This window comes from Juglans microcarpa x Juglans regia, chromosome 7S, assembly GCF_004785595.1.
Source record: "Juglans microcarpa x Juglans regia isolate MS1-56 chromosome 7S, Jm3101_v1.0, whole genome shotgun sequence".
Lineage (NCBI taxonomy): Eukaryota > Viridiplantae > Streptophyta > Magnoliopsida > Fagales > Juglandaceae > Juglans > Juglans microcarpa x Juglans regia.
Genome location: NC_054607.1, coordinates 5269937 through 5283824, shown reverse-complemented (window position 1 = coordinate 5283824; position 13888 = coordinate 5269937). Strand labels below are relative to the sequence as shown.

At 32.5% G+C, this 13888-nt stretch overlaps 1 protein-coding gene across 2 annotated transcripts; it reads right to left on the bottom strand.

The window, feature by feature from the left end:
• Nucleotides 1-1089: 1089 nt before the first annotated feature.
• LOC121240447 (LOB domain-containing protein 13-like) lies at nucleotides 1090-2460 on the bottom strand. Of its 2 annotated transcripts, XM_041137905.1 has the most exons (3): nucleotides 2122-2460; nucleotides 1715-1974; nucleotides 1090-1566 (listed from the first exon to the last, which is right to left on the bottom strand). In XM_041137905.1, the coding sequence occupies exons 2-3, from the start codon at nucleotides 1940-1942 to the stop codon at nucleotides 1132-1134; spliced, it is 663 nt and encodes a 220-aa protein (XP_040993839.1). In that variant the 5' UTR covers nucleotides 1943-1974; nucleotides 2122-2460; the 3' UTR covers nucleotides 1090-1131. The 2 variants fall into 2 exon arrangements, with proteins under 2 accessions (XP_040993839.1, XP_040993840.1); XM_041137906.1 differs by having other exon boundaries at nucleotides 1715-2460.
• Nucleotides 2461-13888: the final 11428 nt, after the last annotated feature.

The window sequence follows — 13888 nt, the reverse complement described above, 5'->3', positions numbered from 1 at the left end:
AATTGTAATGATGAGATAAAATGAATTAAGATTAGTTGATGTAAGTTTTCAATCTAAATCGGGGCCAGATATTCCACCACACTGGTAATGATTTAACATTTAATTACCATATTATACAGGGGTGTGATGGCCGCAGGTCTCTTATATATGTGAGGTGTGATATATATGCATACTATACTTTTCAGAATGTTAAACTCTTTTTCAGAATGTTAAACTCTTTTTTAGGTTTCTAATTCCATTCCGTGTAGATCATGATTAACGGATCATGCAGGGCAACAACTATGCATGCAGTGAAATTACCATTTGTTCCAAAATTTTAAGTTGATAAGAATGGATAGATTTAATATGCATGTTATATTTGTCTTAATATTCTCCCTCATGTGTAGATCATATTTTTCCTTAATAAGTAGACTAACACGTGAAATATTTAATTATATAGGTGAAGTGTAGAGTCGGAGTTCGAATTCAGAGTTTTCGACCTAATATCATCATCTAAAATCATCACTTGTAAACTTAAATTGATTGGAATTAATAAATTTAATATTGTATATTTGCCTTAACAAGCTAGCCACATGGCCGCCAGCACTGCTAAAACCTATTAATGTATTAATGGCACACTTTTGTGGTCCAAGCTTTATATATAAGGTGTATCTCTTTTAATCAGTCGGTGCCTTAAACGAATAAACAATGGAAAAGATTGTTATTCAAGCAATCAAGCATGGAAATGGAATAAGCTAATAAAACTCATGAATTAGCCCATAGGCCATAGAAAAGATTAATGTGAGACCCAAAAAAAGGGGATGGGAGTGTTGAAAAAGGAATCTCATATATTTACATATATAATAGCTAGGTGCATGGGGATTTGAGTGAATTATATATTGTAAGACTCCAAATTCTCTTTATTTTTTCCAATATTATATATATACGTATATAGAGTAATTTCTCATCAACCATAAGAAATTGTTTAACAAATCGATCAATTCTAATTCGTCCCATGGTCATCCTACTCTATTATTGAGCATGACTAATATTCTTCAAAATTAAAAAATTAAAAAAAATTATTTAAAAAAAAAAAAAAAAAAAAAAAAAAAAAAAAAAAAAAGAAAGGAAGAGAGGCTAAATTCTATGAACTCAGTCAAAATATGGGACAATATTACCAATTGAGCTGTAACCTGTGGTGCTTGTAGGCCGCGGTGTATACAGAGAAGAAGAAGATGATGAAGAAGACAAAGAAGGGACAGCAAAAGGTAGAGGTGACAATATTTCTGGTGGAGGAGGAAGAGTCTGTGGTGGTGGTGCAGAAGCAATCGAAACAGCCGGCACCCGAGAAGAAACTAAATCAGCAGCAGCAGTAGTACTAGATGAAATGTTGTTACCAATAACTTCTCTGAATTTGTGTCTCATCATCAGAGTCCTTACTTCATTAAGTTCTCCTTGCAAAGATTGAATTTGTTGTTGCAAAGCAGAAATTGCACCCATGCACCCATGTATCGGGTCTCTCAGCCTCAAGTTTGCTTCATAAACCAGACTGTTCGCCGCATCAGCTCTTTGGCTCTCTGGCACTTCCTACATAATTAACCAAAAACAGGAAAGAAAAACATATATAAGTTCATCTACAGCAATAAATAGACCGTTTGGAGAAGTAATTTTAAGGGGATCGAAGTGCGCATGCATATATATATATATATATATATACACACACACACACCAATACCATTAGCATCTTGGAGACGTTGCTTGCACCAAAAACTTTGTGAACAGCTGCAAATTTTTGGGGCTCATGCGGAGAGAAATATGGCGAGAAAGGGCATTCTTCAGTACACCTTCGTCTCAAGAGCTTACATGCAGCACATGGTGTAAGAGTGTTTATGGTCGACCCAGCAGGACCGAATAAATGTCTCCCTCCCATTTGAGAAGATGCATCCGTCTCTCTTTTGATCATTTCTAATTACCAATATCTCATCCAATCTCTCCCTTGAAAAAAAACAAGATGATCAAGTTAAAAAGATGATCAAGGAGATCAGTAAGAAAGAAGATCAAGACCAAGAAGAAGAAAATTGTAGTATATATGAGATTTCTTTTCTGGGTATATATATGTTTTTCTGAGTATAGAATATTTTCCGTTCTCTGGACATTCAAGCACGCCAGAATTGGTTGCATAGATCGATCGACAGTGGTTTCAGAGAGGAGCTAGAAAGCTTGTTTAAATGAGTAAGGAAGGAGTCCTTAAAAGACAAGGTTATTGATGGGAGGAAGTAGGTCAATGTACTAATTTACAGAACAAAATATCAGAACTCAGTAGATCGAGTAATGAAAAGGTTGAAGAGAGAGAGAGAGAGAGAGAGACTTGGCCGACTTTCTGCAATCGAGTGGCCGCTAATGTCGGCCTAAAGATCTATTGTTCAAGGATTCGGTTGAGTGAGATGCAGATAATTAATTTGCGTTTGTCACTTAGCAAGATCAGAGCTAGCTAGAGATCAGAGATCAAGAAAGCCAGTTCTATCAATATATATCATGAAAACGTGTGAATCCTTGGTACTGAATTAGACTTTTGAAAGCAAGTATATATCTGACCTAAATGGCTGAGTTTTCTTTATTAGCTCGCGTGTACGTATTAAAGAAATACTAAATATATTTAAGAAAAATTTATAAAAAAATTTACTTAATTCTGATACGCTTTGTCTTATAAATTTTTTGTAAGTAAAACGGTAAGTATAAATAATAATGCTATTTTTATTATACCTCTGAAAAATTGTATTCTTTATTGACATGACTACAGCTTTATGGAGATCAACCAGAATTAACGGATGCACAGAAGAATCATCCGTTTGCATTTCTGAAGTTAACGATCGAAGACGATGAAAGGAAATTAGAGTATTGTTTGGCATTTCATTCTAAGAACTTAAAACGTTTTTTATCAATAGATCCAACATGGAGACAGCCTCTGAAATTATAATGTATATATATTGAAAAGATCAAGGAAAAAACTAATATTAATGGTCAAAATGAAGAAACCGTTTGTCAACTAATGCAGCTGGACACAAATTAATTAAGAATATTATGTTACAATTCACATCCAATATTAATGTCTTGATCGAGCGCGCACATGGACACACATATATAGAATGTCCCAATGAAATATATATATTATGATGCAAACAGAGTCAAACTTTGAGATGATCTAAAGGGTGCCAATTCTAAACGATGCTACTCAACGATCGAGATGATCACTTCAAATTAACAAATTTTACCTGCATAAGTACTGTCCTGATCTATTTTAAAATTTAAGTAAAAATAAATTTAATAATTTTACTAGAGTGAAACTAACATATATATGTATTAATCTATTAGATAATGAGTTGTAAAATAAATGTATGAAGATCATTATTCTTCAATATATATCCACATGGAATATTTTGTTCTATATTATTCAGCGTACGTAGATATATATACACACACACATGCATTCTAATGTAGGGGATTCAGATATGATGATATTAAGCTGGTAGATTTCACGTTGATAGTGCTGGACTACCTTGAGAAGGCATATCAACGCAAATATGGCGGAAAAATGTGAAGATTCCTCGGATTTAGACGATATTACGCACACATCATTAGTTTGTCAATAACTTTAGTTACGAGCATCAAAATCGCACATATGACTCCAATTCAAAAATATCTTTTCGGTACACATGTCATGATCATCACGCTATGCCTGCAGTCACTATTGCGACCTTGAGATCAGTCGTTTTCCCCTTTAAATCATCAATGTAAGTTATCTTTTTTTTTTCTTTTATGATAATATTTCTATGTAACTTTTAGGGATAATTTTTTATTTCGATTTGAGCCAAACTTCTGGCAATATAATTAAATTATTCTGTATTTTTTTATTTTTACGCAATAATTGGAATTTTTCCTTTTCGGCCAAAATTCTAAAAATCTCAAATTCTCTTAACTATTTAAGCTCGACTTGTGAGATTCAAAATTAGTTTTTCGATTTTTATGAATAAACCCTAATCTCAATATTTTCTTTATGTGTTGTGTCTTTTTTTTTAGTCTCAAGCCCTAATTTCTGTTGATTAAATAACCACCAGAATAATCCTTATTCTATCCGGCATCACATTCCTAGCTAATTCAATTATATACTAACAAGAAATTATATTGTCCCAACAATTTTGTTGTGCAGCAGAGAGTCATGATCATCAAAATGACTATACTAGTCCACCACTTCAAGCATTTAAGTGAAGAATGACGCAATGTTGCAATGCACGCCCACTTTCTAAAGTTACTTGTGGCACTTTCATTGTTAGACGGTCCTCTTTTCTTTCAAATCTGGCTTAAGGAACAGCTATAAAATGTGCTAACCGGTGCAGATCACTAGTAGTTTAATTATTAGGTTGAGCTTCACATTAAGGACGGTAGTTAATTAATTTCTTGTGAGTTTTAGCATTTTGGTTGGTGAAGAAAAGGAGAGAAACTTAAAAAGCGTATATTTGGAGGGTTCTTGAACTTCATACTACCGGTACACTTGCTTAGAATGCAAGTAAATAGACCTGTTACGTCAGTGAAAAAACATAAAAGGGGAAAAAAGGATTAATCGTGTTTGACCCCTATTTTAGGATTAATCATTTGTTGATCTTATAAAATAAAAACAAAATAAAAAAACGTTTTGCTTGCTATCCATGTGATGAGTTAATGTTGAAAGATTTTGGAAAAGAAAGTATTTTTATTTTATGAATTTATTTTATTTTCATTAGAGAGGGAGTGATACGGCTATATGAGAATTTACGTACATCAATCATATGAGAAGTGAACCATCATTAATGGCGTGCACATGTTATCATGAGACTTTGAGAGCTAAGTTAACACTTACAGGGACGTAATAAATATTTGTGAAATCATTCCACGTTTCAATAGTGACGATATTGGCATTCTTCAAAAAAATTATTAGACAAGAATAAATATAATTTTAAATCGGTTAAATTCTAGATCTAAAATCAATCTGAATTAATCTAAATCGATCTAGATTCAAATAAATGTTAAAAAAACTAATTACAATCGATTTGAAACTTATGAAGAAGGAACAAAGTAGGGTTGATAAATAGTATCGTGTCATGTGATTATGAACATTCAACCGTACAGGTCAATCCAAACCCAACATGTTAAAATAAACGTGTCAAAATTTAAAATTCTAACCTAATTTATTTAGATGTCAGCTTGGGCCATCCGTTTTATCCCGTTTAATAATTAATTAGAAATATGTTAACACGACACGACTTATTTAAATCTATTTGTTTCATATAAATGGATTGAACTAAAATGCATAACTCATTTGACTTGATTAATATAATTTTACATAAAAGTTAAAATCTATATTTATTAATAACCACAATATTTTAAAAAATATATATCAATATTTTTAAAATTTTAACATATAATAAAATCAATAATACAAACCATACAATAACAAATATGAGCATAAATCTAAAATTTCAAACCCAACAATAAAATAATAAAAACATAAGTATACTAAGAAATATAAATATTATAACTTGACAATCATAAAATTTTAATTTTGAAATAAATTCTAAACTAGTCAAAACGGATTGATTTCGTGTTAAGTAAATTGACTTATTATTAACTTGTTTATCAATCATATCTTAATAAATCAATTTATTTTAACTCAAATTCATTAATATCAAATTTAAATTCACTAATTTTATATCGTTTTCATTTGAATACCATAAATAAGGAGGCCGAATAAATTTAAATTCAAATTCAAATTCAAACGAGAAGTCAACTATCAAATTCAAACGAGAATTTGCCCAAATTCAAATTCACTAATTTTCTTGTAGGGGTGAAACTCGCCACCCCTAGAAGAAAGTTAAAGTTACATAAATAAGGAGGCCGAATAAAGAATTTACGTACATCAATCAAACAGGAAGTCAACCATCATTAATGGCGTGCACATGTTATCATGAGACTTTGAGAGCCAAGTTCACACTTACAGGGAAATAAATATTTGTGAAATCATTTCATGTTTCAATAGTTACGATATTGGCCCTCTCCCAAAAAATGTTCTCGAAAAAGAACTCTTTGAGCATGCATGATCGACTAAATTATTCACTAATCTCCGAATATATATATATATATATATAGTACTAGAGGTCAACTCATCACATTATATATCATATGACATATATTATGTAGTAGATTGAGAATATTATATTAATTTGAATTATTCTATTACACCATACACATCACTTAAATGAAAAAATTTAATTTGATGTATTATGAAATTATCCACTTGGAGCACATATATAATAACTTTCTATTTAATTCTGTCACATTATATTAAAAAAGACCATGCATGCCACCTGATCCTTTTTTTTTTTTTTTTTTTTAATTTACTTACTTATCTTAATAGCTGGTAGATCTTAAATATTGGATAAATTAAAAAAGAAGTGATAACTTGTCATAATTTGGAAATCATGTTACAAAATTAATGATTGGAACTTTGAGGGGTGTAGTGTATTGTTTTCCTAAAATGAATAGATCATCAATTCCCTGGAGAAGAAATCAATATGAACATATTTGTTCGTACCACTAATATATATTTATATACTTAAAGATCTAATTTATGGATTCAAGCCCTCAATTTCTTTCATACTGATATATATATATATATATATATATATTTATGTATAAAAGAGATGCCACTCAGAAGTCGGTTTAAGAGCTCACGCCTCACGGTACTGGTCTAATTTCTAATTTTCTACACCACGCGGTCACGGTTCAGTTTCAAATAAAAATCGAAAGACTGACTTATGCAGTCCTACTGCGAAGTTAGTGGTGATGGTGTTGCTGAGCGTGCGCATGCCATCTTAGAAATTAGTAAAGAATTAATTTCTCTCTTCTAAAAGTTTCTTTTCTCACTATTCAAAAGTTATCATATTTTCATTTAAGCCCTTCTTCCTTATTTGATGGCATAATTCTTAACATTTCATGGTATCACTGTAAAATAAATAAAAAAATTAAAAAAAAATCATGCATCTTTGAGTATAACTACATTCTATGACTAGCGTTTTTTTCTTATTCAAATGAGAGGGTGGATACAGTAGAAGGGTTATTTTGTGTATTGCCTTTCCTCACTACAAGAAATTAGACATTTTTCAATGCTCAAAATCATTGCAAATATTCCTATTAATCGCTGCAACTAAGCATTTTCGACGATTTTTAATTCGTTGCATTTTTTACGAAATTAAAGTGTCTATTTTGATCAATTCCAGCAATAGGTAAAAATCGTCGCAAAAAATTTCTATTTCCGGCAATTTTTATGCGTCGCAATTGTCCCAAAAATCGACGCAAATGGCCATTCCGTTTACCATTAAATCGTTGGAAAAAATCAATTGCAACGATATATATCGTTGCAAAATGTTGTAAAATCGTCACAAAAGACTCGTTATTTTTTCCAGCGATTGAAATTATTGTCGTTATTATGTATTCCCAATAGTTATTATAGCCGAAATAGATTATTTGCGGCAACTTTTAATCTCCGCAAATAAGTTAAACTGACAAAAAATTATTTCCGGCATCATTTACTCGTCGAAAATGGTGTTCCAAAAAAGAAAAAAAAATGCACAAAAATAGAGATGAACTATACCCAAGCTATACTTCATCTAGAGATGAAGTATAGTTTATGTATAGTTCACCAAAATAGTGCAGCAACCCCTCTCATATATATTATATAATATATTTGAGGGAATGTTGCATTATATATAGTTACACTTATATATAATATATGTATATATAACTGTTGGATATAATTAATTCACCTAAATAGTGCAGCAATCCCTCACAGTGACTGTTGTTTTAATACTACATACACACACACACACACTGATATATATATATATATATATATATATATCAATGAAATTGGAGATTTTGCTGGAAAATGATAAAAGCTCACTACCTATTTGTTCTTGCTCAAAAATGCAATTGCACAAGTGGGAAGCACAGAACCAGAAATACAAATGATATAAAAATCAATAACAAGTGTCACCAAGGACATAAAATCGCTCTGAATTTGGTGACTTATCTACTCTGATGAGCATGCATCTAGGATCCACATCAAAACAACTATGTGCAATCATCTTTGGTACATTTCAATTTAATAAAGGACATTCACTCATTCATCCAAATTTTTGAAGATTCACATATATTAAGTTTTTCCATCACATCAAAGCCTAACAGATTTTTGCACTCCTCATAGAGTCAAATAACATTACCTCTATTTAAGTAGACAGATGATAGGCAGCTATAAATCGACCACAAGCTGGCAGGGGTGGGTGGAACTCCATTTAATACCACTGTAACCATTTGATCCATTTAATACCACTGTCATAGGCATGCAAACATCAATCTACCAATTGTATATAAAATACAGAAATGTTGAGCTACTTCAGAAATGTCAATAAAAATCGACTTCAAAAATGTTGAGCTAGAAGATGAACAACACATTCATAGGACAAAGCACATCCAATACCCATCCTCCATACACATACAATCCAATCCCATAAAGCTTAAAAGTTCACTAATTTGCCACTGGGCCTTTCAGAAGTTAAAAGAACTATAAACCTATCAACTAGAAGAGAAAAGAAGAAACAAAGTTTTATATATGTATGTATTTATGTGTGTGTATGTATATATATATATATATATATATACACATAATTCTGCATGTTTCTACCTTCCTTCCACTTGGTTACACACCCAGCTAAACAAGTATTAGGGAAAAAAAGTAAGGACAGATGAGGTTGGAAGACACTTGGCTGCTATCTTTTTAGGTGCTAAACGTGAGGTAAGAGAGAGAAAAATGATGGAGTTTTAAACTAAACTCAACTTAGTCTTATTACAAATGAAATTTAAGCCAAAGTTCCAATCTTTTAGAGTGAAGATATAAGTTAAAAATAAAGGGAAAACTGCTACAGCACAAATAGAAAACATCACAAAATTTTCAATTGTACTTTGAGTTCTAACAGGTGGAGTTAATCCTATTTACAGATCCTATTTTCCTTCCTTATGATTATCCACTCAAATACACAATGATATATAATAAAGATGTGAGAAAAGGAAGGTGAAACTCAAAGCATAAATTCTAGACAACCTATTTTACTAACAGTCATGAATTACTTCAGATGAGTGCTCATTATCAAATCCACCCATAGCAGCTAATGCTATTGCCATGCCCTAGGTCACTTCTAAAAAGATTGACCCATAGGTTTGCAGATTACTGAAAACTAAAGTCCTAAAGTCTGCCAGATTTTGATAGGCAAAACATAGTTTTTCTAATAGAAGAGGAGGATTACTTAATCTTTAGGAAAAGAGCAAAAGCTCACCAATTTATTGTTTTTTCTCTTGTCAATGAAAAAGAACCCTACTTCAAAAATAAGGTGTGACAATTGAGCCTAGACTTCTAAACCATCTGAGTTAATTAATCCATTCATTCTGTTTTAAAGGTGGTGGGTGATAGATAGCACTGTGTTAAAATTTCTGACAAGTTGAATAAAAGAAAACACGTGTGAAAATCTGACTTCAACTACATATTTAAGCAGTGAACTAATATTATGCCAACATGAGACTCTTGCAAAAAAGAGTGATCTTCGCTCACTCCAAACATTTTGCTGGAGAAAATTTACTTGGGATGCAGCTGTTTGATTTCTTCAGGATTTTCATGCAGCTTTGACATAACTAACCGAATATACCTGCAAGAGAGATCAAGAGTCAAATCTGTCTACCATGGCTGGTGAATGATCACCATATTTTATTGATTTATCAACGAAGTATTGCTAGTTTCAACAGCCAAAATGCATATGAGATTAGTAAGCTCAGAATTGAAATATGAGCAAATGAGGTCTTCTATTTCGAGAGTATAAAGTAAATCTAGAACAACTTATTAAAAGGAAAAAAAAATAGAATTAGAACAGACCAAGTGAAGACCTCTCCGAGGGAGGTGAGCGCGATAGAATGTAGTTCTCCAAGCTCATTCCATAGACCCGCCCTATTCGTGGTCATTAGGTTCTCTTGTAGTTAGCTAAATCTCAAATAATAAAACAGATTGACAGCCATACCGCAATTATGATTCATGGATGATTGATTGATATATATATATATATATATATAAAGCTCATTCCATAGACCCGCCCTATTCGTGGTCATTAGGTTCTCTTGTAGTTAGCTAAATCTCAAATAATAAAACAGATTGACAGCCATACCGCAATTATGATTCATGGATGATTGATTGATATATATATATATATATATATATATATATATATATATATATATTGCCCTTGGAGGGGCTAAGATTGCAATGATTCTACAAGCAGATTGTCAGCCATATTGCTTTATTAAATGGAGAGCTAGCTCTTCAAAAGCCATTGGAAGAGTAACCCTCCCTGGACTTGATGCATCCTAGATTGACAGGCTCTTAGAGGAGGACTAAGCAGAAAAGATTAAAAAGAGAAAATCTTCTCAATATTAAAAAGAGTAGAAATAAGTATCAACATTCAATAAGCCTAGTCAAGGAAGAAAGGAGAGTACCCACAACCAAAAGAATGAAGCATGAAAGCTACGATCAGCCTATTACTTCATGCTTTTTTTCATGATCTTCAATAAGTATCACTTCAATAAGTATCACTTCATGTTTTTTTTCATTTGAGAATACACATCTATTATACCAACTTAGAATGTACACATGTATTCAATCAGCCTAGAAGTAACTATGAAAGCTACAAATAAAAAATAAAAAGAGAACTTATAGAAATAGGAATGATTGCTATCCAGCAATAAAGATGAAGCACAACCACACCTATGGCACGTCTTATGATAATATCGTCATTCTCTATGGAAACATGACCTAAAACCAAATTTATACTGTAATTTGAAACAGAGTAAGTACATGCCTTTTTCAGCACTTATAGACTATAGTTGATGCTAAAAAGAAAGAAGACATAATAAAACAAGCAACCATAATTAAACTATAACTCAGTTTATTTTCAGGTAATGAAGTTCTATTCGTGGAAAAGAAACTTTGTATTCCCTATCACTTGGCATTCCCATTTCTTTCCTTTTCTCTTTAAAAGAAACTTTGTTTTTTCTATGTTTAATAGTACCGATAATGAGAGAAAATTAGTGTGATTTATCAGTGTTAAACAAAGTTGAGAAAATTAGTGTGATTTATGAATAAATTCTTGTGTATTCATGGTTTTCCAAACGTTGAATACACAAGAATTTATCAGGACCTATTATTAAAACAAGAAAACATTCATATTAATAATGGGAAAATCTTATTCATGTGAACTCAAATTTCAACCAAAACCAACTCTAAGCAACCAAAAACAGAATCCACAAAAATATTATACACATCCAAATTGTATGTTCTTGCTCAAAAAAGCAATTGCACAAGTGGGAAGCACAAGACCAAACTTACAAATGATCTAAAAACTAATAACAAGTTACCAAGTAAGTAAAATATTTGAGTTGTAAAAAATGATATGTAAGAAACCAAGTCAAATAACAAATAATTCATCAACGAGGGGCCCTATTTTGCCAGCTTTAGCAGGTCTAAGGCTTGAAATATACTTCCTGAAACAATGGATATAAATGTCTAAGGTCATGAATAAAAGCATGGAAAATAATGCACACACATTTGAAAAGCATAAACAAGGTTTGAATCTACCAAAGGAACCAAATGATAAAGCTCATTCAACTCAATGATAAAGGATTAATAGAGAATAGCAAAAAGTTGCACTAAAAATGGTGAATTTGAAAAAGGTTCACCAGTTAATCATCTCTCAGAATTCTGTGGATAACAATTTCCTCTGTACCGATGGCCATCTGAGTTTACTACTTGTGGAACTCATAAACATGAAACTGGTACACTAGACTTATTAATGTCATAAATACTATCCAAGTTCCACAGCAAACAATCCCATTAACCGAACAGAAAAAAATATTGAAGCCAATCAAATATGGAAAGCTCACAAATGAGTTTTAAGATTCAAAGAAAATCTTAAAACACAAGGACAAGCTTAAGAGACCATCTGAATCAGAGCAACCTAAGAACTAATAAGAATTTATTCTTGGATACACAGGCCATAGCTAAAACAATAAATCAAGAATTAAAAAAAGAAGAACCCATGCTAGAAACCATACATACAGTGAAACAAATGCTCCGCAAGAGTATCATTAGGCATGTACTCAGCAACTAGCAGCTTTTCATCTCCATCACAGCAATATCCAATCAAATTGGCCAGCCTCAGATGCCTCATATGCCCTACTCTCCGTGCCTCCTCCTCATTTGGTGGCAGTGGGTTGCAAACAGAGCAAGGGAAAGAGGGAGGGCCTCGGGCTGCTGGGATAGGCGTAGAGGAGAAGGGGCTCCGACGGAGGACTAGCGACGATGTTGATGTGTGGGTGGGGGCGAACGGCGGCCCCAGCGACGGCGATATAGAGAAATCCAAGAGAGAGAGAGAGAGAGAGAGAGAGAGAGAGAGAGAGAGAAAGAGGTGAGGCCAGAAACAGATTGGTGTGGGGGCTGGGGGAGAAGGAGGGGGTGGCCGTCGAGGTGAGGTCGCGGTGGTGTGCTAGGGCCGTTGGCGATGGGCTGTGCGTGGCGGAGGCTTGAGGGAGAAGAGGGACTGCAGAGAGAAAGGGGGAAGGGGGAGAGACGGCTAGAGGGAATGAAATGAGGGAAAAACCTAACATAGGGGTTTTAATTTTAATGAGCTTTTTCGTCGCTTTTGACTCGCCGCTAATAAGTTTAAATGGGCGCATGTGTTTTTACAACAAAAATGTTCGCCGCAAATAGTATATATTGCGGCGATTTTCTTTAATCGACGGAAATTTAATGCCACTACAGTTAATAATACATTGTTGCAACGACAAAAATCGCCACAAAAGATACAAATGTCGCCGCAAAAGTGAATTGTACATTTTTCCTCCATGATTTCCCAACCTTGCAACGAAAATTAAGCGGCGACTTGAAAATCGCTGAAAATAACCTGTATTTGCGATGATTTTTTTGCGATAATTTTAAAATCGCTGGAAAAGGATTGATTTCTTGTAGTGCCTGTTTTCATAATATACTTTGAGAATATTCTCATAAATATAATCTCTTTTTTTTAATCAATTTATATTTTGGTTTAACTTATAAATTTGGATTAATTTTAAAATAAAATATAATTATAAGACATTGTATATGGAAAGATATTGCAAATTTCAGAAGATATGAGGATATAATTTATAGTTAGAGAAAATATTTGAAATGAATAAAAAATATTAAAATGTATAATATTTAAATAATATAAAGAAAAAATAGATAAATTGATGTATGCTATATTGTAAAAGTCAGTAAATAAAATAAAAAAATTAGGTTTTGGTGATTTATTTTAAGTGATAGGATGAAGAAGCCATTAGTTTCACTTTCTAGATCTCAAAAAACCTAAGGTTTTGAGCTCCGGATCTACTGGATTTGTTGTCACTTTATGGAAATCAATTCATGGGTTCTCAAATTTATTGGAAGTGTCAACAACCGATTTTCATTTTTCGAATCGAAACTCTTGTTGTAGAGCTCAAAATCTAGGTGTAGTTATTGTGACCATTGGAGCTTCAATCTAGTTTCTACTTAGGTATCATTTGGATTCGAAGATGAGTTGAGATGAGTTGAGATGTGTTGTGAATAATAATGAGATGAGTTGTGAATAGTAGTGAGATTTGTGAGTTAAAGTTGATGAATAATAATGAATAGTAATGAGATGAGTTGAAATGAGTTGAGATGACTTGCGAATACAAACTGGGCCTTAATGTTTCGTTAAATTCGGCT